General features: G+C 35.6%; 1 protein-coding gene across 17 annotated transcripts in view; it reads right to left on the reverse strand.

Annotated features, from left to right (window-relative positions):
• nrcama (neuronal cell adhesion molecule a) overlaps window positions 1-27,878 on the reverse strand; it is a 221,522-nt gene that overhangs the window by 55,203 nt on the left and 138,441 nt on the right. For 10 of the 17 annotated variants that reach the window (XM_051935690.1, XM_028811021.2, XM_051935681.1 and 7 more), the window contains 4 exons: window positions 12,205-12,400; window positions 11,346-11,363; window positions 10,350-10,455; window positions 190-386 (listed from right to left, as the gene is read on the reverse strand). In XM_051935690.1, the coding sequence (XP_051791650.1) occupies window positions 190-386; window positions 10,350-10,455; window positions 11,346-11,363; window positions 12,205-12,298 (415 nt within the window). In that variant the 5' untranslated portion in view covers window positions 12,299-12,400. Of the gene's footprint in view, window positions 1-189; window positions 387-10,349; window positions 10,456-11,345; window positions 11,364-12,204; window positions 12,401-21,815; window positions 21,834-27,878 lie in introns of those variants that run through there. The other 7 variants (XM_051935694.1, XM_051935704.1, XM_051935689.1 and 4 more) reach the window with 2 other exon arrangements.

Raw genomic sequence — 27,878 nt, forward strand, 5'->3', positions numbered from 1 at the left:
TGCTGATAGATGTAATTGATGATTAAAAATAAATCTTTTAAAAGAAGAAGAACAACAGTTAAAAAGAAAAGACATAGGTGAGAAACACACAGAAATCAACTACATCAAAGAGGTGTAAGTATTTAATGAAAAAAAAAATCACCACAAGAATAATCATCAGTAAACGATTTTTAAATGAGTGAAACATACTGGATTGTCGTATAACAATGTTGTTTGATACTGCTGTTCCATGTTCATTTCTTGCACTGCATTGATAAATGCCTTCATATGCATCTGGCTTCCCCCCAGTGCTGATGTCTATGACCAGCGTTCCTGAATTTGGCTTCATCATGACTCTTGAGTCTTTGTCTGTATCAAAATGTGTTCCATTTCTTGTCCATGAAAACCTAAAAAAAAAAAATGTATTAAACCTGGGGTCTGGTGCTTTGTCATTTTCTTAATGTAATATTATGTTACCTCACTACTCTGAAATCATGTAAATTAACAAAAGAAGAAGTACAGAGAAAAGCAATATATAAATATTCAGTTCAAATTATTCAGCTATGAATTCAGAGAGGAACTGCAGCAGACCTCTTACCTTTGAAACTCTAAGGTGAATAGACAGGTTTCTTCTGTCAAAAAAACTGAATGCATCCACAGCAAAGGCATCATGACTCTGCTGCACAGTGAGGCTCATATTGCTTCACACCTTTTCATCCCTCCTTATGTCCCTTTACTTTCTGTTAATCTCCTTTCTAGTTCCAATGGTGCTACTTTTTCTATTTGACAAGTCTGCATTTGCAACTTAGATTCTGATACATTTTAAACGGTCTGAATTAACATGGTTCCAAAAATATTACAGTATTCTGCCCCACAGATGTCTAATTTTACAGTACGATTTATTTTTTTATACAGCACCCATCTCTAAAGACAAAAAATCAGTTGCAAGAGGAGCACTGTTCACTTTTCAAGAACATGACTCTTGCTCTAGGTACATTATGTTCAGAATTTACTTAAAACAATAACCTGCAGGAAACCAAACACATTTTGATTGAATGTCATTGGGTGACACACATTTTCAGAACTTTTTAGATTGCTTTATATAAAAATATTAACTGTTTTTTTTCTTTTTGTCACAAATGCAGATTTTAAATGTATCTCAAATTTTGCGCTGATATTTGAAACAGCAACATGAGCATATATAATTTTCTTTGATATGTCTGTGTGGGGGCGGCACGGTGGCACAGTGGGTAGCGCTGCTGCCTCGCAGTTAGAAGACCTGGGTTCGCTTCCCGGGTCCTCCCTGCGTGGAGTTTGTATGTTCTCCCTGTGTCTGCGTGGGTTTCTTCCAGGTGCTCCTGTTTCCTCCCACAGTCCAAAGACATGCAGGTTAGGTGCATTGGCGATTCTAAATTGTCCCTAGTGTATACTTGGTGTGTTGGTGTGTGTGTGTGTGTGCATGCCTTGCGGTGGGCTGGCGCCCTGCCCAGGGTTTGTTTCCTGCTTTGCGCCCTGTGTTGGCTGGGATTGGTTCCAGCAGACCCCCATGACCCTGTAGTTAGGATATAGAGGTTTGGGGAATGGATGGATAGATGTCTGTGTGGTTACATCTGTGCATTATCTGTATTTCTTGTGTTATGATGAAAGATGTTGATGAAGAGCAAAAATGAAAGGATTTTCATAAAGATTATAATAGGAAAGCTTCAAAGCTGTAATACTGACGTGAAAGGAATAAGGATTAGGGATAATCTAAATGAGAGCAGATGAGGAGGTCTCAGTCCATCATCTCAGAAGTCTAAGGCTCAGTAATGAGAATGATGTGACAGGCAAGAGGAACATATGAAACAGTAGAAAAACCCTTTGAGAATCATTTTGAAAAGTCTTGAAGAATTAAAGAAGTTGCTGTTAGCACTAGTACTGACAAAAACCATGAAGTAGTCAGCAACTTCATCACCAAAGTCATTCAAATTAAAAACTCCCAACATTTCCGTTAATTGTATTGTGTTTTGGCCTGTCATTCCTTAATAGGTATTTTGCTATTTCTTGTATTAACATTTGACCAACATCATTTAAATTAATTCCATAATAGTTAACTGTTTTATTGGAATAAAAAACTAAAAAAAGTATGAATATTACTAAGTAATTGAAAAAGAAATAACATACTGTATATGGATAACAATGAATACAAGTGGGTAAATATTAATATTAATATTACATATTAAGTCAATTAAACTATATTAAAATGTACCTAGAATCAGAAATAATAATATTAATCCAAATAACTGGGTAAAAATGCTCTGATCCCATTGTCAGGAATATATCAACAGTAATCAAAAGAGTCATAAAAACAATAGGGACATTTGTGACCAAACAATTTGGAATACAAACAAAGTAAAAAAATAATGAAAATAACACAGAAATAAATGAGTGAAATTCTAACACTGGAAAGAGAGAAATATCAGCACATAGTCAAGTATCAATAATAAAGGGACAGAAACTCTCAAAAATGTAAGGATGAAAAGATATTTATTTTTCATCCCTCTTATCTTTATTGTTATCACTGCTTTATGCCAGTTCTTACTCCAGAGGCATGAGTGGCATCATATCTGGGGGTCTTCCCTACTTCACTTTCTAATGCTGTTGGGATACTGAATAGGATTTGCCACATTTGAAAGTAATTGAGTAAATATATGGTTTTTAATAATATCCTTATTATACTGTGGATATTTCTTGTAAGAAGATGTAGTTAAAATATATAGACTTTAAAAATAAAATTGGAACAACTAAACTGAATTCTTCTCAATTATAGCAAACTAAAGTCAGTAGGTAGGGAGGAGTAATATTGTAAATGCAGCATCATTAACCCATCTTAAACTGGAATCTGAGTAATGGATGATGAATAAAACATTAATGCCTTTTTCTTTATTATTTGTTAGGTTCTGCCAATAATTTTACCTACAGCAATAAACAGCAAATGGAATGGCAAATGTTTAAAACAGCTATGACTTACAACTTGTCTGTGAAAAACATGTGAAAATCCAAAGACAAGACAACTGAAACACCTGCGAGCCAAACGTAAGTTGCATGTGAAATACATATTTGTGCAAAAATAGAATGAAATTTTAACTTTATATATTTATGTAAACGAACATACTGCTCATTACATAAATATTAAATTGATTTCATACAGTACATCTTAATGATAAAATATTGATACATTTCAGAGTATAAGAAGGTTAAAGACATGTAGGAAAATATTGTGTTTGTGCATTCCATGCATGTGCAACATTTCATTCTGGGAAATTTTCTAAACATAAAGATTTGCTCCAATAACATTCAGTTTGAGTGAATAAAATGTCACAAAAAAAAAGACAAAACAAACAAAAAAAAACACCTTTTGCCTTGTCACAGCCTCCAGCATAAGGTCATTGCACTGGTTTTCCCTTGTCACTGATTAGAAATAATTTAGATTATCAGTGAGAGTATGTGAGCACACCGTTTTCACTACTAGATATCACGCTAAATTCAGAAAAAATCCTGTATTAGAAAAAAAAATATCCTCTAAAATTTGATGTACTTCTTCTTAAAGCTTCAACTTCCATTCTTAATTTGACAATAAATTCTGAGCAGCAAAGGGTGTATTTTTGGTATCTGATGGGGCCCAGCATGAATATGCAATGATCTCCCACTTACATATTTTGGGAAGCATTTCTGCACCACTGTTATTTACAGGAGCTTGTTAATGCAACTGCAGCTCAGGATCTTCAAATGAAATATATACTGTATATAAATCTAAATCGAAAGGTATCTTCCATTACTTCTGCCTAACACTTTAATCTTGACATAGTGTTGTGGGGGCAGGGTGGTCAGGGGTTGAGTGCTTCAGTGTTCCTTAGAGATATGCTGTCTGAAGATATGTGCTCCTGATAGGGTATTCACAACTAATAAGTTCAACATATTGTTAATGACCTCCACAATATTAAATCACAAAGAACAGAGATGCTGGCACCCACTTCTTATCTTGGCACAATGAACATAACTTTTCTGGTGGGAAGGAGCCTGAACTGATAAAGAAGGATGAAAAATACACACATTTTTACACACAGTTTGGATCTTCTTTGTTATCTTGCAATTACGACTTTCCACATTCACTATGTGAGATTAGAACCAGTTATGGTAGTAACTTTTCTCATTTCCCTGTTTTTTTTTTTTTTTTTGCAAAAAATTGTTTCTTCCCTTTCCACAGCATGTCCAGAATGTCATCTTCTCTCTCAACATTTTTTTTTTTTTACTTTTTAAAGGTTTATAGGTTTACTGCTTTAAATTACTTAAACCAGAGTTCTGATAAACTCCAAATATCATGACCACTTTATCTCTCAACTAGCACAAGTGCATTGGATTAAAAAACAAAATTTTCAAGACCCTGCTACTTGAATATAAGGCTTTGAAAGGCTTTGAAAGGTCCACAAATATCTGTGAATGCTTTTTACCCTCAATAATCCTGAGTGACAGCTGAATTCCTCTAATGATGGCTATCTACAGAAGCTTGAATATGTCATTCCTGATGAACACTCAGTAAGCTCTACAGAGTGCATTCTCTACTCTTCTTTCTGTTTTATCTGATAAGACAAGTTTTGTCTCAATATTCATAGTCAAAAGGTGTTTTCTGGCAGACACAACACACTTTAATTCATTAGATTTTATATTTTGTGTTATTCGTACATTCATTGATTTCAGGACACATTTCTTTCAATAAAGTCTCAAAAGGAGCCAGAGCCTATCCTAGAGGAATCTGGAGAACAACCATACCAATATAGGATGTCAGTTGGTCATTATAAGCATTCAGCCATCAATTAACCTAACTTGCATATCTATGAGATGTGCAGTGATAGAAAGGGATTAGCAAAAAAGAGAATGATAGGGCCTGATCTTACACAATAGAACAAAAACTACCATAGAAATCACAAAAAGATATAAACTGATCTGCTTACCAAAAGCAATACCACAAAATAAAAGTAAGTAGAAACCTAAACAATATATTATATACTAAATAATTGAAATTATAAAGTATTAATAAACAGAAGAATCAATTTTTTAAAGTATATAATTCTATGCATATTTATAATAAAATAAGAACAAATTTTACATAAAAGAAAAATACTTTTATAAATTCTGTTTTCTTTATGTTCATTAGTTTCATTAGTTTCCCAAATCAAAGCACAACAATATTGTGATTCTAATCCATGACCTAGTAAAGATACAGTTGTGCTTGAAAGTTTGTGAACCCTTTAGAATTTTCTATATTTCTGCATAAATATGACCTAAAACATCATCAGATTTTCACTCAAGTCCTAAAAGTAAATAAAGAGAAACCAGTTAAACAAATGAGACAAAAATATTATACTTGGTTATTTATTTATTGAGGAAAATGATCGAATATTACATATTTGTGAGTTTCAAAAGTATGTGAACCTCTAGGATTAGCAGTTAGTTTGAAGGTGAAATTCGAGTCAGGTGTTTTCAATCAATGGGATGCCAATCAGGTGTGAGTGGGCACCCTGTGTTATTTAAAGAACAGGGATCTATCAAAGTCTGCTCTTCACAACACGTTTGTGGAAGTGTATCATAACACGAACAAAGAAGATTTCTGAGGACCTCAGAAAAAGAGTTGTTGATGCTCATCAGGCTGGAAAAGGTTACAAAACCATCTCTAAAGAGTTTGGACTCCACCAATCCACAGTCAGACAGATCGTGTACAAATGGAGGAAATTCAAGGCTATTGTTATCCTCCCTAGGAGTGGTTGACCAACAAAGATCACTCCAAGAGCAAGGCGTGTAATAGTCGGCGAGGTCACAAAGGACCCCAGGGTAACTTCTAAGTAACTGAAGGCCTCTCTCACATTGGCTAATGTTCACGTTCATGAGTCCAGCATCAGAAGAACACTGAACAACAATGGTGTGCATGGCAGGGTTGCAAGGAGAAAGCCACTGCTCTCCAAATAAGACATTGATGCTCGTCTGCAGTTTGCTAAAGATCACGTGGACAAACCAGAAGGCTATTGGAAGAATGTTTTGTGGACGGATGAGACCAAAATAGAACTTTTTGGTTTAAATGAATAGCGTTATGTTTGGAGAAAGGAAAACACTGCATTCCAGCATAAGAACCTTATCCCATCTGTGAAACATGGTGGTGGTAGTATCATGGTTTGGGCCTGTTTTGCTGCATCTGTGCCAGGACAACTTGCCTTCATTGATGGAACAATGAATTCTGAATTATATCAGAGAATTCTAAAGGAAAATGTCAGGACATCTGTCCATGAACTGAATCTCAAGAGAAGGTGGGTCATGCAGCAAGACAACGACCCTAAGAACACAAGTCATTCTACCAAAAAATGGTTAAAGAAGAATAAAGTTAATGTTTTGGAATGACCAAGTCAAAGCTGCAAAGGGGGGGTCACACCAGATACTGAAAGCAAAGGTTCACATACTTTTACCACTCACAAATATGTAATTTTCGATCATTTTCCTTAATAAATAAATGACCAAGTATAATATTTTTGTCTCATTTGTTTAATTGGTTTCTCTTTATCTACGTTTAGGACTTGAGTGAAAATCTGATGATGTTTTAGGTCATATTTATGCAGAAATATAGACAATTCTAAAGGGTTCACAAACTTTCAAGCACAACTGTACCTGAGATCCTCCAATACAGATGGAATAAAACAAATACTCTTATATTACAAAAATAATAATGGATAGACATTTCAGTTTTTTTGATTTGGTTAACATTATAGGCTAGTCAGAAAATGTGTCTTACTTTATATAAAGATATTGGTATTGTCTTTCACACTCAGAAGATGGGCTTGATAGCCTTTAATCTAAATAAAATGATCATCCACCATTTAGATAATGTGTGTCCTGCAGTGGGTTGGCACCCTGCCCAGGATTGGTTCCCTGCCTTGTGCCCTGTGTTGGCTGGGATTGGCTCCAGCAAACCCCCGTGACCCTGTGTTCGGATTCAGCGGGTTGGAAAATGGATGGATGGATGGATGGGAAATACACTTGAAATATCTTCCTGTTACTCAGTATAAAAACTACTGTAATCTAGCATTTACAATCAAATCCCAGAGTTCATAGCTCATGGAAACCAAACCAAAATGTTATTCTGTTGGTCACTGAATTCCACAAAGAGACATATTCTGTATTTACATGTTATATATTATCTTAAATGACAACCACCTGGCGTCTTTTCGGGTAAAGCCCCTGCTTGAACATTTCATTGCATTCTGCTCACTTTATGCCTGTTCCACTTTAGGTAGCCAGTCACAATGCATAGAAAATCAGCCAGTAAGAGACATATAGAATTCTTATACATATTATTCTAGTGAAATAATAATGTTAACTGTATAATTGCAAAGAAGGCACAAAGATACAGTGACTAGTGTTACAGGAGATGGGGTTGTAATCCTGTCCTGGTCACTGCCTATATGGAGTTTAATAATTATTAAATTATCAAAAATACTACAGGATAATCACAGTAATAATGCAGTATTTTACTTTAGGCATAAAAGAAAAGTTGCTCAGAAAGCTAAAATACACAGCTTCTCTGCCCAAAGTACAGGGTTATTACCTAAAACATTTTCATGTGCACATGCCTACTTCTTTGGCTTCTTTGACAAAATCACTTAACTCGTTTCACTACAGTTTCTACAGTGCACATTGTGATGGACTAAAATTGACCAATAATGTCTCTGTACCTTGCCAGAAATTACATTAAGGCACAAGAATAATAAAATCTCCAAACTGGACACCTTTTTCCACACACAGAGACATACCCCAGAACAAAGGAGTGCTGTGCTACAGGTGCATAACTCAAAAGGACACTACATTAAAAATATAAAAATCTCTCTAAATATGTCTATGTTTAATTTCATGCACATATGCATGTGTACATTTAACAATGTAAGAATGTTTAACAAGCATTATTTGTAACTGTTAACAAATTACAGGCCCTATAAATAATATTTGCAGTATAACATATTATATACAGTACATCAGGGCTGATAAGAAAGAAAGAAAGAAAGAAAGAAAGAAAGAAAGAAAGAAAGAAAGAAAGAAAGAAAGAAAGAAAGAAAAAGAAAGAAAGAAAGAAAGAAAGAAAGAAAGAAAGAAAGAAAGAAAGAAAGAAAAAGAAATACTGTAGTAAGTAGAGTATCAATGCTCATTTAGATAGATAGATAGATAGATAGATAGATAGATAGATAGATAGATAGATAGAACTTTATTTGTTCCCAGAGGAAATTTTTTTTTCCACAGAAAATAAATACATAAATAAATAATGTAAATATTAAATAAACAACAAATATAAACCAGATTGATTAAAAAGAAAGAAAGACTTCTGATTTGGCAAAAGACAAAAAGAGCAGTCACTGCCACAGCTAGGCATTACAAATGCGTACCGCTGTTGGTATAAAGCAGAAACATTTCTTGACACACTTCTGAATAATTTGTTGGCTGAATGCACTCGATTCTAGTGGGTCAGAAAGAGGATGAGCAGCATAGTTAAAAATTGATAGATTTATCATTTACAACATTAGATTCTGACTATGGCTGGCAATTAATTCCTTTCCAACTCACTTTTTTTGTCATTTTCAGATCAATAAAATAACAAAAATTAACAATCATAGAGAAAATAGTATTGACAATCAGGCAATGACAACTCCAACACACACACCCTGACCCCAGCACGGCCCAACCAACACCACTGCCTTCAAAAATTATGCTTGTGTAGGCTGGTGAGAGATACCTAACATACAAATGCAGCACAAGAGGAGAAAGAAGAATAGGCGAGAATGTATGTATTCAGATTAATAGCACGACATGGATCCCCAGCCACAGCAACATGCCACTTCTATATACTGGAGCCAGTTGATCTGTTGATCGTAACCATGTAAAGTTCAAGTATGATTAGAGTAAAGAAAGAGGATTTTCAGAAGTATACAGTGAGACAGAGGCAGGACATTCCCAGCAAGAGACTAAGATTATTTTTTTAGAGATAATACTGGGACAGAGTAACCACTGCTGGATAAAAGTCAGGGTCAAAGAACAGCAGTTCAGCAGATGAAATTCATGAGGCAATAGGAGAATATAAACAGGGGAAACATTAGGCAGGCAATTAGAAACATCAGTCCAGAAAGCAGAGACTGTAGGACAATCCTAAAACCCAAAACATATGGAGAAAAGTGCCAGGAACATTTAAAGGACACAAGTGACAAATGGCATCAGCAGCCAAATGCATAGCATAATATTTACAAGGGGTAAAGTACAGGCAATGTGCAAACTTAAACTAAGTATAACTTTTCATGAGAAGGGGAAAAAAGGGAGGTCATGATAAAATGTATTATTATTATTTTGTTTCCAGCCTGAAAATAAACATCTAGCAAATGCCTTATGCAGCCGTGCATATAGGAATGCCATTGATTTAGAGTCTGAATCAGCGAATAATATTTGCCTGCATAGTCTGTTTGAAAAAATCTTCATTTTTCAAATATATTACTATATATAAGGTGTCTTAGAAGCTCACAGTTTCTTTTGGTTTTAGCAGCACTGTTTCATTCACTGCCAGTTTGTATTCAAGTGATTAAATAGAATGAAAATAGGCATTGATTCAGGCTGTTTAAATGATCTAATTTACATAATTGCTTAATTTCCAATTGTTAACAAACATGTTAAAAATTTCTGATTTACTTTCTTGTGCTGGGAAATGAGATCCTGCTAGCCACACTCCAGAACCATCTCAATGTGTATTTGTAGTATGTGTCACACCATCTACAGCATCTGTATACTACCAAACATTTTGTATATTACCCTACCGTATATTTTACAGTCGTGAATACCTTATCAAATGTTAAGTTCTGTAATAGTGTACAACTAATTATAAATATTTTTATCAGGATGAAATAATCATTTACCATTGATTTAACCTGATATCATTTTTGAAATTTGTTGTTTTCTCAGCACATTTCATAGGCACACATGTTGGTCTAACTGTCCAGTCTAAGTTAGCACTATGGTAGTGACACTTGGTTAGTGTGTGAGTGAGTTTTGTAAAGGACTGGCACCCCATTTATAATTGACTCTTCCCTCACACCTAAGACTGTTGGGATAGAAGTTAGGCTACACTGTGATCGACTAACAACTCATGCCCATTCCTGAATCCGTAGGATATCAAAACACGATATTAATTTTCAGTTTTTTATTCCGACACATTTTGTTAAAAAAAATCCACAGTTTTACTTGTTTATTTAACATTTTGTCTATTTTATGTCAATCAAGTCTTTGGACTGTAATGGTACACTTGTGTTTCTTACCTGGGAGTTGGTTTCCCTTTTGCTTCGCACTGAATTACTATGTTTTCTCTAGGGTCTATTATGTAGTCCTTTGGGGACTGATGAGTGATGGTAGGTGGTTGCTGCACTGTAGAAAAGAAATATCAGCAGTGAGAAACACTTTGAACAGTTCTAGCCTTGATAGCTACAGACTAACTGACAGCATGGTAAAAATGAAAGCAAAGCTCAATCAAGGTAGAACATTCGGGATCACTACATTATTTCAGCAATACAGGCAAAAGTCACTGAACAGAAAATGTTTGGCTCATTGCTTATATACATGAGATCATGCAAAGCAATTTGCATTGAGGTAAAATATTTAAATAAAATGAAGAAATAATAATCAATCTTTAAGGCAGTGGTTCCCAAACTTTTCCTACTCTAATCATTGTTCTTTGTTTTATCAGGCATTATGCAGGATCATCTTACAATTTTTGGAATTATGATAGTAAATGAAGATGTTAAGACTCTATCTATATATATGTACAAGTCCTTTATATTCATAGCAATGGCTTTGAAGTCCTTAGTTTAATCTCTTAGGCACATTGGGATTTTTCACCCTACAACTTTCCTGACAGGTAGACAGTGAAGGCAAGAGTAGCATGTGCTACAATTTTCTAGCAGCATGTAATGAACGTCTTTTCATTTATCACTTAATCAAGGACCACTGCAGCTGCCCAGAGAGGGGATTGGTCTATAGTTTGAAAACCTCTGCTTTAATGGATCAAAATGCAGCTTTGGCTTGCTGTCATACACATAAGATGTTTTCTTCTTAAATGGTTTGAAACAGTAAAAGAAAATATCAACAGGAAAATCTTTGCAGGCAAAATTATGGTGAATGCAACCCACTCCATGTGAAACATGCAAAAAAAACACAAATTAGAGATATATTTTTTTAGCTCAGTATTTTAAAAATTCACGACAGAGCAGTGAAAGTGCACAAGCCTTTACATTCACAACTTCACAGCAGAAACTTACATCCTTCCAGAATTTTTGCTTTTTTTCCCCCAAGATTCAGCAAATAAAGAAGTAGACAAGGATTAAAGAAAAACAGATGTTAGAATGATGGAAATGGCAACCTATAAACATACGGTACACATTTACTAGAAGCATGAGCTGCTCATTACATGGAAGGAAAAAGGATTTTGACTAAAAAGTATCAGTCAATTAGAGTGCACTGAATTTTACTAGCCATGGGGTGCAACTGTCCTAACAGATCAAAGAAAATCCAATAAATACAGAACACATAAATCTGACTGCACAGGGCTTTTCAAATCAGATTCTTATTTTGCAAATGGGATATTAAAAATCAGCACCACCAAGCCTTAAAATTTACATAGTATAGTACTTAGATGACTGCTTATAAATGAAAAAAATATACTAAAAGTAAAATACAGAGTGCTTTATTTTTATTTTACGAACATACATTATACAGTATATACAAAAACAACTCATTACCGTAATGAAACTCTGTGCATTCATTAAATTCTACTGAGACAGCAGTGAGAGAGTACCAGATGCCTAAAAATTGGTTTTCAACACTTAAATCATGTTTTTATGTTAGGCCTACACTGTAGTTTTAAGTTTGCTTGTAAATATTAAAGCACCTTGAAAAATGCAATATTCATACAGTACCGTTGTTCATTAGTTTAATTTTTAATGAGTAAAGAATGCTTTGGTGTGAATATCATTTAAACTATGTACAACTGTATGCCCCCTTTGTTCTTTTACAAACAAATCACATTAATGCAATTGCTCCTGGGATATTAATTTTATTACCTAATTTACAAGAAACAACAAAAAGAGTTTCATTTTAATGATTTTTTTTAATACTTACGATCAAGAGGAACATCTAAGGCTGCAATTAACTGGCACATGAAAAGAATCAAGGGTGATCCGCCTGAGGTTAACCCTCTCCTTTTTAGTTGCATCGCGTAAAGGTCTTAGTGAACTCCCACAGAGATCCGACTCCCTTTTGGCTTCTCAATGAGAGCTACACCTCTAGGATGTGGCAAATGCAGTCATTCAGCAGGCTGAAGAAAGAAGAGAGAGTAGTCTCTTATTAATACTGCTGGCAAAGACACACTTATAGAGTGCCTATGGGAATGGAGAAAGATGCTTCTTGAAATATTAAGGATATGCATCAAAGAAAAAAAAAAAAGAACTGCATTTCCTTTCAATCTGTTCTGCTCCACTACTGTTTGTTGTGCTCTATAGTACAGCTGATAAAAATAAAGCATTCTTTTTGAAGTTACAGGCAGCATGTCATTGATGTTCCAAAGTTGTGAATTCACTTGCAGTCATTCCAGTGATAAACGTACAATTACAGAATGTTTAATCAACAATTCTTAATATAAAGCTTAATCTTAAACCTACATTTAAGTTTTTAGATAGTAAGAGCCTTAGAAAATTGTTGCTGCTTGAGAAAAGCTACTTCTTAAAATCTTTGCAAAACGTTTGAATGCAACGAACTTTAGCATCAAAATTACTCACAGTACCATAACCCCAAATTGGAATAATTAGATTTAAAATTTGGGTGGATGGATTTTTCTTCTACTGCATGCATCTATTATATTAACTAAAAAAAGCAGAAAGGGTGACAGCCACTGGTTAGCCTTATAGCACATGCAACGTACATATGAATATTGGCCCATTCACTATAATTTTTTTTCTCATGTCTGAGTGTTTCCTCTGAATTCCTCATTTTTTCTTCCACATCCCAAAAATGGGAAGATTACAATAATTGCTGATTGAGCCTTATATAAATGAGAGGGCATGTGCAAGAGCAAGGACTGCAAGGTAATGGAAGCCTTTTGGTTCCTAGCTTGAACATTATGGTGCCACAAAGGGCTCCTGCTCTCTTCAGTTCCAGCATTAAACTGAGTAGATGAGTAAGTACATTAGTATTAGTGAAATTTTCATCCATTTTCTAAACTCATTTTTTACTGGCCATGGAGCCAGAGCCTCTGTACAAGATATACATTTCACATCTTAAGGCAGTAAACAGTGCAGTCTTTTCAGACATAATTTCAGAAAGTAAATGATTACAAGCAGACATCAAAACAAAATGCCTGACATAGAATTCTATGAAAGTGTTAAATTAAAAAAAGATAAAACTGCATCAAGAAAAAAACTGACAAGATTTAAAATGCTATAATTTCAGCAATAATCTCATTAGAAAAACTCCTAAGCAGCTGCAATAGACAAAGATGTCATTTACTTTTGATAATGATCTTTAGGAAAAAAATAATTAATTTAATATCCAACAAATTGTCATTCACAGCAAAATAGGCTGCTTAACAGACCATTATTAAAGTGGCTTTTGTATTACACATTCTTCCAAAGTTAAAACGATTTTCAATGTACCAATTAAAATGTCAGTGCAATCGAACTATAAAATAATAATTGCCAAAACTGAATGTTAAGTACAATCTGATTTACTTTCTCAGTCCAAAATTAACACGCTCGAGTTCCTCCGTGCATTCACTAATAGTAAGAGTGAAACTCTGGAACACACCGTACTAAAGTCATTATATTTGGATGGTGAGAACATGACTTTCTCCACCCTTTCAAAAATGGCATTTAGGAAATGTCAGATATAGTGTGTTGTGGTATACAAGTTTAAACTACCAACTAAAACCACTTCCGTATATCATTTAAGTTATCTGATTGTACATAGTAGGCAATGCAAAATATTGCCCATTTAAAAAGTAATCTCCTGAAATATCTAAAGATAGTCATCGTTTCATCCATCCATTTTCTAAATTTGCTTATTCCAGTTTTGATTTACAGGACATAAAATAGTCATTTGCAAATTAATCTAAAGGAATAAAAATAAAAATGTCAGATTCTAGCCATCCATGTATCAAATCCACTTTATTTTGGTTTACTTTAGGGAACAAACTAAACACCAGGGGCCTCATGTATAACGCCGTGCATAGAACTCACACTATAACATGGCATAAGCACAAAAGCGGGATTGTGCGTACGCACAGAAAAATCCAGATGCAGGAATCTGTGCGCACGCATACTTTCACGTTCTTCCACTACATAAATCCCGATCAGCGTGAAAAGTAACGCACGTGCACGCGCCTTCTGTCCCGTCCCAACTCCTCCCAGAATTACGCCTCTTTGAATATGCAAATCAATATAAATAGCCTTCTGTGAAAAGACAATGGGAAAAGCACAGGGGAAAATATAAGAATTTCAGCGAATACCAAGTGGAGGCAAAGGAAAAACGTACTATTTGTTGGTTTAAACAGTGGTATAATCAACAAAAGAAAGTTGATCGAGTGACAGAGTGTCGGAAAAACTCGAAAGATCAAATTCACAAAGTCGCACAGTGCCCGAAATAAAAAAGAAATCATATATCAAAGTTGCCGTGAAAAGGCAAGTCGTAGCCCAACGTCTGAGTGTCATATGAAAGCGTATTAGGGTACAAACAAAAAACATAGGCACAAAGTGGGAAAAAAGCACGAAATGTCAACTTTAATCTCGAAATTTCCACTTTAATCACGTAGTTTATTTTGCCATTAAAGTAGAACATCATAAACTTCATCTTAAAATCGTTTATTTTACTAGTTTCTCAAGAAGCATGTTAAATGCTTTGTTCTGTGTTTGATCTTCTATGTGCTCTATGTCTGTGAATCACTACGTGCTTCCGTTCTTTCTCTTTCTCCGACAGGACACAGAATGCATTACATTCGAGATATTACAGCTCTCTGAATAATTAAAATACTGAGATGTATACGTGATATAATTTTCATGATGATAAGAATGAAAGCATGTTATTAAACATGGGAACATGGTGGCGCAGTGCTTGTTCATATCTCACGCAAGAGGCTTGCTGCACCATGTGCGACCTTCGATGAAATAATTTATTACAGAAGTACTGTCTCTTTCAAACGTACTAACCTCCAATTCCTGTCCATACTTTTCTTTCTCCAATTGCCACACAATCAGCTCTGTAATAGACGTTAAGCCATTTGTAAGCTTAGAACGCCGATTCTTCAAAACTTTTAAGGAACATTGAAATATCTTCGTAGTACATGTTTCATTATTCTATTCGTCTATCCTTCCAGTGTCGCGTCAGCACCAGCAAGAATACAGTGCAAGGCAGGAGCTATCCTTGAACTAGCTATACGCTGCGGCACCGTGTCTTCACATGTTTAATTATTAACAATACAGATTATTTAAATTAAGTTAAAGTTTTATCTGTATACTATAAGCAACATATTTTGCTGCATTTCATCTTAAAAATGATATTGTCATCATACGCGCTTTATAAAGTAGCGCAGGTTGTGCAATATTATAACTGTAGTGTAAGTTTACAGTGAGGTGATTGTACTTATAAGTACAAACAGTTCTACAAGGAGCACTTGATGGACTGATTGAGTGCATTTATAGTTCTTGGGATGAAACTGTTTCTGAAATGCGAGGTCCATACAGGAAAGGCTTTGACACTTTTCGCCGTGGTTGAGGTAGTGTGTACTTGAAACTGTATACCGATAATTCTCTTTCTGATCATCTGCTCAGATACAGTGATATAAATACTCCGAGTGGTGCAGTGAGAGTAATATGGAAAAAGATGATCCGCAGTGGCAACCCTTAACGGGAGCAGCAAAAAGAAGAACAAGATGCAGTGAGCATAACAACGCTAAAGCAGTTATGGTATTTGGAATACTATGGCTATTCCCTGGCCCATTATATTGCTACAGGTTAATTCCGATCAGATGCATTACACTAATAAACAATATGCAGTTAATTTCAGTGTATTTATAAAGCCGCGTCAGGAATGTGGGTCTAAGAAAGAAAGGGTGATCACACAGGAACAGTAGCAGTGCTTTGACGCTGGGTGCCACCAGTCTGCAAAACTGAGCGGAGAAATTGCGTACGCCAAGGTATGAGTTACCGTGGAAATGTGCGTGACTTTACGCCAAGTTTAGGTTTTATACATCGCGATTTGAGCGTGGAAAGGTTCATACGCAACATTTCTGTGCGTACACACCGTTTATACATGAGGCCCCTGGTGTGTTCCATAACAGCCTAGTATTTCTTTCAGAGCTGGCTCCTCCATTCAGCTTGATGCTGTCATAGCAGACTCTGGCTAACTGGAATCAGCCGTTTCTAAAACTTATGTGAAAAAATGAAGAGTTGATGTTAAATTTTGAAATGTTGAAATGAATAATCATTCATTTATTATACAGTAGTAGACTGCAAGTCATTTCACCATGTGCAAGGTAGCATTTACCAGCCTTAACTAATACAGTATTTTTCAGTTCCTTATTTCACGTTTCATCAGTCTTCCTATTAAGCTTCTCACTCATGTTATTTACTCTCCTCTGCTGAGATACCATCTTCAAAAATATTAGAGAATAATTTACCTCATATTCTTATTCTCGTAGGCCTCTTAGACTTTTCTCCATTACTCATCTACTTTGATACAGCAGCTACATTTTGCTTCCTAATGAAAGACCCTTCAATTGAGGCTCTGACTATGCTTAGTTCACAAGTTGATTGACATGGAGTTACCTCCATCATAAATCAACAAAATATCCAGTGTATCTATCCAACACTGAGATTTGACTGTTTCTTTTATTATATCATTGATTACCAGAAATCCACAAAGCAATGGCTCCCTAACTATGCCATCAACATAGATTTTTTGTAAAACGTGTGACTTTGACAAATCTTTATTTGATAAATTTGTGACTGTGAGGTCACAATATTCAGTGTGAATATTGTGCAGGTCAGAAATGGCAGACTCTACTGAATTTTTTTCCACTGAATGTGCCAAATGTTCTGTCTTTGCTGTGTATTATAGGCTAGGTAAGAGATGCCCCACCTATGCATTCATCTGTTGCCTTGACTTGCAAACTGAAATTTATGCAAGTAGATTACATAATAATATAAAATGCCATCATTTTTTCATTGAATGTCACATAAAGAAGGAAGCAACAGAGACAAGCATCATGACAAATAAACCGACAATCGCTTTTGCTCTCATATCTAAGGCGTGTATACCTTACAATGTCTAGCTTAACCAATAACTATTGCAGAATAAACACCATCTTCTTACCAACCCCACAGACATTTTCTCCTTGTACTCCCTAAAGAGCACTTCATATCCTGTTGCCTTGTAATCTTGTTTTTAAGGTGACCTTTACATAGACGATAATATGATTTATCAATTCCCGACATTTCCAAACGTGCTACATTACATGGCCATTAAAATGAATGACCTGTTTAAATTCTAACAAGAAATCAAATTGCACAACAGCTGATCCACTATTTGCTGCCCTCTTTGAAGATGGATATCTGACTGTACAGCTTCAGGACCTTCACTCATTAAACTGATCTTCTGACTTGATGTGCTAGCTGTTTACTGCACTGATTTATGCTGTGTAACAGCATTTCTGCACAAGTCTTTTTTAGATGGCACCATTTCTTATAAGAAGTGGTGAGCAGTAGGGTCCTTATTAACAGAAAAGGAAACAACCTGAAGATATCCAAAGCAGGCGTGTTAGATGAAGTGATAACTACGAGTGAATGTGGGTGTGTATGTGACAGTGGAGAGGAGAAAAAGGGAAAGATAATGGATCGACTGATGCTTTTCTTCTAATTATTGCAGTTTGCTTTAACTATATTATTGTATTATTATATTAACACTATGTCAGAGTTAATTAGTTATGGCTGAGTTATTATTTTCCATTTATTACCATAACTTCAAGCATGACAAAAGTTCTCTTATTACTGTACATGTGAGCTTTAATGCTTCTAAGATACTTCAATTTCCAGTTGTTGGCAAAATAATTTAACCTGAAGAAAAGCAACTGATAGAATATTTTTTATGTTAAAAAAGCATTTATATAGAATATTTAATAATATTAATACATAAATAGATAGGCTGCTTACTATTGGAATTTATACATGTTGTATTTTTAAGTACCATTACAGTGCAACAAACTTCAATGTCCCTCTTTTTTAAAATTACATTCTTATATTATAATTATAAAGATTATTATGTTAAAAAATAAACATTTCCTGACTTGTACTGTTCTAGTTAGAGGACAAAGCTATTTCTACTATAAATAAGTAATATTTCAATTTATCTTTGCATTTATATCAAGCAGCATAACCAACAGATTTGCTTGTAAATGTGTTCAAATATAAACAAATTCATATGCATCCATTCATTTTCAAAGTGTGCTATTTCTGTTAAGGGTATAATATAAAGAGATGCTGAAAAACAGTTATGTGTTTCTTTAAAATCGCTGATTGCACCCAGAAAGAACTTTTCTTTGACTGAAAATACCCTAATTTCTAATTTTCAAAGAAATCTTAATATAATTCTACCTAGATGCATTTCATGCTACTTAACCCAACATAAATCAATAATTTTATCAGCTGTAATACAACTGCCATGCAACTCATCAATGATGCTAGTTAATTTGATCTGTGCCATCAATTTCCAGATTGGGCCTGGAGCACGGAGAGTGTACATTAAATCGACAAAAGCAGACAGTGTTTTACAATGTTCTTAACTATTGTAAATATCCCATCGATGTGGATGTTTTTACATTGTTTTGTGAGACTTCATTACCAACCATAATTGAAAATATCCAAAATAGCACTTTTCCATTATTATAAATGATGTCCATCTCAATAGTGTTCTAATTACATAGATGTTTCATTTTCAGTGTAATTTTTGTACTCCAAGCATTAATGGGCTATGATAAATTGATAGATGGATTATTTGTATTTTTTTCACCCTAGGCATTACAACAACACTCAATCAACCAAATATTAAGATGAATACATAATGGGTTAGGCTAATTGCTTTATAATGTTCTAACATTTTTGTATTGAAGAAAGTAATCTGATCACTTGTTCTGATATTTAGTAAAGAGCAGTGAGTGCTTTCTCAAAAATGCACTTTGCTTATCCAGCTGAATTTGTAATTGCTGGCTCCACTATCTCTCATTTTATCTATGAACAGACGCACTTAAACCATTTCCGTGTGATAATGCTGCCTCTTAAAAGAATTATTGTATGCAAACTTTCTGGAGGAGGTAAAAACACTTTGTACATGCCTATCAATTTAATGTTTATGTTTTAATGATTTGAATGACAGGTAAGTAGTGTGTGTTTATATTCCTTGCGTATGGAAACAATCTCATGAGAGGGGAAGTTACACTGACCTCGATAGGTACCGAGTGATGCTCCTAACTAGGGACTGTCAGGAGGCTTTTCAGTGGTACTAGAGTATTTGAAGGGAAGCAAAATGAATGACATGAAAGTGAGGGTTGTAATGTGATGGTATTTAATCAGGGATCAAAATATTTTAAGACTTGTCTTCATTTTAAAGAACCATCAACATTTTTAGGAGCAGTTCTCTTCAAGTCTGAACTAAATGTTTTAATGTCCTAGCCTTTCTGAAACTTTGGAAGCAATACCATGTAGATCTTCAGCCATGACCTTACTGAATTCCTCAGAGCATTATGATTGATGACTGGATTTCCATTAAACCTGTTTTTATGGACTAAAAACAGTGAAGTGCATCAAGGTCAAAAGAACACGGATGGTGTAGTGAAGTATTTTATGGCCAAAATTTGCACATGAAGGTAGGGATATATGCAGGAGCACTATCATGGCACAGAAACTGTACATCATTACCAAACATCAGTGGGACGTTTTAATTATTTACCTTTAACTTACTGACTGCAGTCATTCTGTTACACTGCACGAGGCATGTCCACTTCTGCCAGCCCATTTCTTTTGTTCTTACTTAATAAAACTTTTTCATAAAATTTTAGGATTACTGCCTGATACCGCTACACAAATTCTTAATATACAAGACTCCACATATTACAAATATATACAAATCAATGAGCCAAAGTTTCTCCTGAAGACAGAACATTGCTGGTGAACTGAGCTGAGTTGACTGGAATTCTATTCAGTGTAAAGTGTCGGCATTTATCCTGCTTTTTCACTTCTATTTAGTACACCAGCTCGGCCAATGATGCAGCTGACAAAAATTCTTCAGATTTTTATATCTCACCTGAAAAGTCACTATATAGCACAGAAGAAGAAATTTTAACAAACATCATATTCTCTTTTATATACTGTATGTTAGTGTGCAGAATCTTTTATAATGAGGGTTCTGATAACACTACTAAAGTCTGAACTATAATAATTTGAATGTAAAGTAATAAAGGCAAAAAATATATAGTCACCTGTAATTATAAATTTGTAAAATCATTTATATAAAATAGTCCTGTGGTGGGTTGGCACCCTGCCCAGGATTGGTTCCTGCCTTGTGCCCTGTGTTGGCTGGGATTGGCTCCAGCAGACCCCCGTGACCCTGTGTTCAGATTCAGCGGGTTGGAAAATGGATGGATGGATTTATATAAAATATATCTTAAAATAAATGATCTATAGAGCTCAAAACAGTCTGCACCATTAATATTAGTTCTTTGTCTGACTAAACATACAGACTTGCAGTTACGTAAATAAGTAAGTGCCCTATAGTTACAGGCATAATAGCAGAGAGCAGAATTAGGAAACAGGATTGATCATTTAATTAGTATGGAGCCTGCCAGTAAAAAGCACAGTAGAAGTCTATTTACTGTACAAAAGGCTTTATGATTAGGAAATAAAAATACCATTTGAAAACTGGAGGCCATGCTGCTTAAGAAAACATCAATAATTCATTATCATTACAAAACAGCTCAATAGAGTAAAAAAAAAAAAAAAAACAATCAGTAGAAAAGAAAATGAATTTTTTTTCAAGCACATATATATGGACGATTAGTAAATATTGTGTTGGGGGTTTTATTCACTCTTAGAAATAGTGACCATTTTCACTCCAGATAGTCCCGTCCCATAGATATTGCAGAATAACTAGACATGGATCACCACTCGGAACACCTAATTCTATCTTCTCTCACAGATGCACAAATGGATTGAGATTGGGAGTCTGATTGTTGCCAGCCTTATACACTATAACCTTCCTAATACTGCTGTCATGAAAGGATATATACACAGTACAGGCACAATACCAGTGGCGCTCAAGACACCTTTGCTTGTGAAAAAATCAACTTACGCATTGGCCTAATGATTTGGACACATATGTTCCATTGCTATATCTGGGCCTGCTGTGTTAGCTTTATGTATGCCTAACATACTGTATGATGCGATCAGTGTTTGAGGAGCCAATTGCATGGGAAGGACAGTGGCGACTCATTCTTGTATGGATGAATTATATACAGTGGTTCTCACAGCAAATATGTGTACTGAAATCTATATTTTCCAACAATATATTTTGTTATCCTGATGCCTTGTAATCTTGTTTTTAAGGTGACCTTAACACAAACAATAATATAATTTATCAATTCCCGACATTTCCAAGCATGTTACATTACATGGCCATCAACTTACTGTTATAACAGTCATGGGTATCCAAAGTGGACTAAGACTTTTTAAATTCCAGCTGACTTCTCTGAATTGCCTGTTGGCAATGTACATTGTGAGCAACCACACAGCTGTGTTAAAAGAAGATGCACATTTTCAAGAAACTACAACAAGGGTCGATATTTAAAAGTTCAGAAACACTGCTATCAAAAACCAGAGGGCTAAACCTAAACAAAGTCTAAACAAAAAATGTCAGGAGTTTTTAACAAAAGAATTAGATTATCATCATAGTCATGTCACTAAAACTATGAACTGAGTCAACAAGCAATATGCTAAAAGTTATTACCCAGCAAACCAGACATTAGGGTTGTTCTGAGTTTTAATCAATACTCTAAGAAAAAACCCTGGGTTTTACACTGGAGCTTTTGGGATGTGTCATGTAGTTATTGGATAGTTTTAATTAGATGCACATATCTATCAGTCCTCCTATTCTAGGATGATTCCACAAAGATTTAATTATTTTAAAGTATACAATAAATATTTAGTTTTGTGTTTTCAAACATGATAAAAGCATCTGAAGGTCTTGTTCTAAACCTGGGAGTTATGGGAAAATATTTTGAAAATGGATGATATCAGGCTTTAAAACTGTCCTTAGTTGTTGTTAATTCAATTACTAATAGTGCCTCCGAGTAGAACTGCAGATTACAATTGTGAAAATGACATATCAACACTTAAGTAAATCTCAGCAAGATAGCATTTTTCATTATGTTTCCGGTTGAACAACTTTGTTTGAAACTTGTGATGATAGTTATATTATGCTGCCACTTTAACAAAGGCATTAGCGTTCACAACTAAGCTGAAATCACTAAGTGGGACAGTTTAAGCAAAACCAAAGGGAAAGGTTTGGGTCAAACTGACATGTAATCAGTATGGAATGGCAAGTAGCGAAACACCAGGTTTGAGTTGCTTTAGAGAAATTTGAGTGCAATGGCAAAATCAAAGAACGTCTATAGATCAATCAAGAGTTTAATAATTATTTCTATATCATTTCCAAAAAATACCACAGGATAATCACGTCTAAAAATACAGAATTTTACTTAAGGTAGAAAAGAAAAGTTGCTCAGAAAGCTAAAATATAGTACAAAGCTTCTCTGCCCAAAGTACAGGGTTATAGCCTACAACATTTTCATTTGCACATGCCTACTTCTTTAGCTTCTTTGACAAAGTCACTTAACTTGTTTCACTACAGTTTCTACAGTGCACATTGTGATGGACTAAGATTGAAGCACTAAAACTAAATTTAGTGTAAAGCAGCTACTGTGCCAAGGTTCAATATCATGATCTAAACTGCCTTCACAAAAACATGGGCAATTACTTTAAACCTGTTTTACTTTTGTGTTCAGGAAAGATTCAGAAGTGTGTCAATATAGACCTGCCCAGAAGCATTTTCTTATCTGTAAGCAATTCATAAAGGCCCATAAGAAGACTGCCCCTTCTAGTCATGCATCCCCTGGAGAATATAAATACGGCCAAGAGTAACTGAAAGGAATTTTTACCCCAAACCAACATTCCAGGCAGCATTTTGTCTGGGATGCCACTCAAGGCATTATGTGGCATTTCTCTGTCCTACTAACAGAGGAGAGAATTTCATTCCATAGATGGCTTAAAGCATATATTCCATTAGAAAACACTTCTTCTAATTTGCTGATAAGGGTAGTACTAGGGTGTTGTACCGTGTTAGCCATTATGAATGTAGAGAAAAGCCAAGCAAAATGACACCTTTTATTGGCTAACTAAAAAGATTACAATATGCAAGCTTTCGAGGCAACTCAGGCCTTGAAAGCTTGCATATTGTAATCTTTTTAGTTAGCCAATAAAAGGTGTCATTTTGCTTGATAAGGGTAGGAGAAATTACTCCAATTAGTACTGATATAAGAAGAAGTATATAAAAACATGCTGGTTCTGCAGAAGGAATAGTTTTAAGCATGTCTCATATACCAACAGAGATGAAATGTGACCTAGAAAATATATAGCAGAAGTCACAAAATGAATTAATGAGATGTATTTATTAAGGGAAGCATCAAGTTCAAAGGATCACAATGAAATTGTAATTGTATGCTGCTCAAAGACACTCAAGGTCATTTTTTATTGACTTGTCCTTCCATTAATGCTCTTAACCTACCCAGGAGATATCACACAGTGAACAGTCCAAACAAAGACAAAGAGATATGAAGGCATCTGTTTAATGAGGTGATGATATCACGAAAGGGAAAAGATGCTTACGCACAAGACAAGAATGGAGGTGTAATGGGGAACCCTCTTCACTTCATCCTGCACTCTTCACAATGTGGCCAGTCTGACCTGGAGTCTCACCCTCACCAGTGTCATACTATTATTTAACAAGCTTAACATTCTTTTAATTTAACTATAAGTACAACTACAGTATCAATGCTCATCTGGATACACTTAATGTTAATCACAGGATCATTTTGAAAAACTAAATATAAAACACCAGATTCTAAACATTCACTTAGCAGAAATTATCTAAAATGCATTTGTGCAAATTCAGCACAAGTCAGAATTTTCATGTTGACTGACAAATGTCATCATCAGATGAGGCAAACCCATTATGTTTTTAACAAGTTATGTATTAAAAGAGCTTAAGATTAAAATAATCCTCATAAGCATCAATGAGTATTCCAGTTTACAGCAAACAGCATTGAAAAAGAGGGTTAGAACAAATGCAAAAAACTACGTTCACAATTAGTTAATTAGACCATGGTAATTTTCAAAGACCTTTGGAAGCCATCATTTTCCCTTCAGCAAAGCAATTGGTTTTACAGAGGACACTGAATGAACACACTGCATTGAACATCATATTGAACAACAAACTGGACATTCCAAGGTCACTTGAAGCTCTAAAACACAAGGACAAATGTCCAGCGCTCTTTCAAATCATTAAAAACCACAACATAGAAAGTAAAGATTCTGAATTCATATACTTTACATTCCTTCAATGTACAGAAGGATATGGATCTTTGATGTGCATACATGTATTTTACCAAAGATTCTCTTCAGATTGAAATCAGAACATTAACTGCATCACTCAGAGCAACAAGTTTACATTTGATCAGTGTGTGTCTGAACATTGATTGCCTTATGGTTACTTGAAATTTCTTCCTAATTGCAGAAATTGTCTGCAATGAAGCTATTTTTTTCTCTTTTTATTTATTTTGCTTCTCTCAAACATCTGACAAGTTCCTGCTAGGACTCTGCTTTACATCATGCTGTTATCACCAAGCATGGCAGAAGAGATCCTGTCTACTGGTTAATTCATGGTGTGTTACATGTGCATTTAAAACCAAAATTTAAAAAGAAAAACATTTTTTATAATAGCATCTAAAACTTACTTTGTAAAATTCCTCTTGGGATTAGTCATTATTTCCGATTCCATAATATATTTTGACTATATGAAATGGTATTTCATCCACTAACAGATATTTTCTCACTTTATATCCATTGAACTGCAACCTACTTAAAAACTGCTGTTATATGCTGAAAACGCAGGGCAGAACGAATTTCATTTACAAATAATGAAGAGAGGGACTTATTTCACTTAAGGCTCTGTACATGTGTATGCAGGTTCTTGTGATACATAGCTTGCCTGCAGCTGGCATCATTTCTTCTTACACCCGGATATCGATAGTCATGTACCAAGATGGACTAGTGCAATGAGGACACACAACAACAAGATGGGTGCAAAACAGTGCATTGTGTAATCTATTCCAAACAAATGAAAAATCCAAACAAGGGCCAATTATGTGTAAAGTTCTAGTACAAAATCTTTCTTCAATCAATCAATAAATAATTCATAAACAGAGTGCTCTGGTAAAGAGGACAAAACAAATGATCAAATGAATATTCCATTGAAATCAAGGATAAAATCAGGGTTAGAGTCAGTCTTTTCACTCCTCTTCCCAGAGCTGCTCTCTCCCTTCTCCCTGAACTCATCCACCTCCTGGGTATACGCAGTGGAGATGAGATACCTGCGACAGCGGCCCCCAGTCAACTCCCATCCCAATCACCTGTATGTTGGCTTCAGCCAGGACTTGCTGAGCTCTACTCCCTCGTCCTGCTGCCATCCCTCAGCGTCTGCAGGACCACTCAGAGTACACAGTTCCCCCTGCTCTCTTCTTTCCAGGAGTCACTCTCACTCAGCTCCTTTGCGAGGCATCAAATGAACACCGCTGCCTTCACACCATACTTACTTCATGTGATTCTTTTTCTTTCTTCAGCAATCTCACTTCCTCGATTCCTTCTCTTTCTTTTTGCTCTCTTCTCTTTATCGCTCTCCTCAGACTCTCTTTATACTTATGGGTGCAGGTGCTTTCATTAACAACCCACGGAGTGTCAATGAAGAAACCAACTGAACTGACCATATTTGCATGTGAATGTGCAATCAGCCAATATCCACTTTAAAAAACCCCAGGGTTGCTCAGCATGCACACACACCCACACCCACCAAACCTGCAAACATGCACTACCACGGATCCCTTATACGCCTCACTGTAGTTCTGCTTAGTAGGAAAGCAATGAGAATTTTGGTTTCTCTGAGGGGAAATTGGGAGATGGCAAGGCTAAAATCTTAGTCAAAGGAAGAGGTGATCAATTCAAACAAAAAACCAAAAGTGAACTAAGCCCAATTAGTAAGTCAAAAAATCACCTTAATAAAAGGATATGTTTTAGTGTCTGTGTATCTGTGTGTCCTTCTGATTGCTATGTCAGATTTGTAGTAATAAAATGCATTGCATTTTCCATTCCTCCAGATCATCACAAGTATTACACTGCTTTTACGGATCTCATACCAAATGGCAAATATCAGACATATATGCATTATATTTCTTACTCAGACAGATGGCACATCACAATCATTAGTAATGCATTTTATTACTACAAATGCTTGTAATGTGCCATCTGTTTGAATGACAAATGCAATGCATTGTATTACTACATGCATTACAAAATACATTCCAATAGATGTTGTACTGACAATGTTAATGCTGAGGTCTACATTGATTATTTAGATTTCAATCTATCTTAGACTGTTAGCACAGCTAGTCAACGTAGAAAAAAACAAGCGAATAGTCTAATGCCACCAAAAATACTTGTTTGTTTTGGGAGTCCAAACTCTAGGACACTGAGAGGAGTACACAATCTCCTTATATACATCCTGGAAATGACATCAAGTCAAGTTGGGGAGCATGCACTGGTACAGTGCGTTGCTGTACCCACTAAACGTCGAAACAGCTCAGGATCCCAGTTGGCAACCCCCCCAGGCAGACATGCGGTCCAGTCCTACCCTCCGGGAATGAACCTCTATCTACCGCAGCAAGGTGTTATGTGGGCAAGCCCTTGGCCTGGTCCAGCCACTTGCGTCCCCAAAAATGAGGATCTTATGAGCTGGATCACCCTCGGGAAAATGCGCCACATCGCCGTAGTGCCATAACTAACGCTCCCTCACAATGCAGGTAATGTGCCTCATTCGGGACTCCCATGAGCAACCGCTCATTCGACACAAAGTCAAACCAACGGTACACAAGGATTTTCCGGAGAGACACAGTACCAAAGGAGTCCAGTCTTCGTCTCAGGTCACTGGATAGCGTCCATGTCTCGCAACCATATAGTAAGACAGGAAGCACCAGGACTATAAAGACTTGGACTTTCATCCTTTTGCATAGATATCAGGAGCGCCACACACCCCTTTCCAGCAACCTCATGAACCCCCATGCTCTCCCAATCCGTCTACTGACTTCACAGGAAGAGTCACCAGAGACATGAATGTCACTGCCAAGGTAAGTAAACCTCTCAACAAGGTCAGCACTCTCTCCGCAAACAGACACACTGCTGATGGCTGTGCCCAAGAGGTCATTAAAGGCCTGGATCTTGGTTTTTATCCAGAACACTCGCAAGCCCAGACACTCAGACTCCTCACTCAGTCTCTCGAGTGCCCCGATCAGAGCCTCCATTGACTCCATGACATCATAACATACAATTTCCTGAAATCACATAATGGCAATGGAAATGCACTGCTGTGTAGAA

Source organism: Erpetoichthys calabaricus, chromosome 1 (genome assembly GCF_900747795.2).
Source record: "Erpetoichthys calabaricus chromosome 1, fErpCal1.3, whole genome shotgun sequence".
Lineage (NCBI taxonomy): Eukaryota > Metazoa > Chordata > Cladistia > Polypteriformes > Polypteridae > Erpetoichthys > Erpetoichthys calabaricus.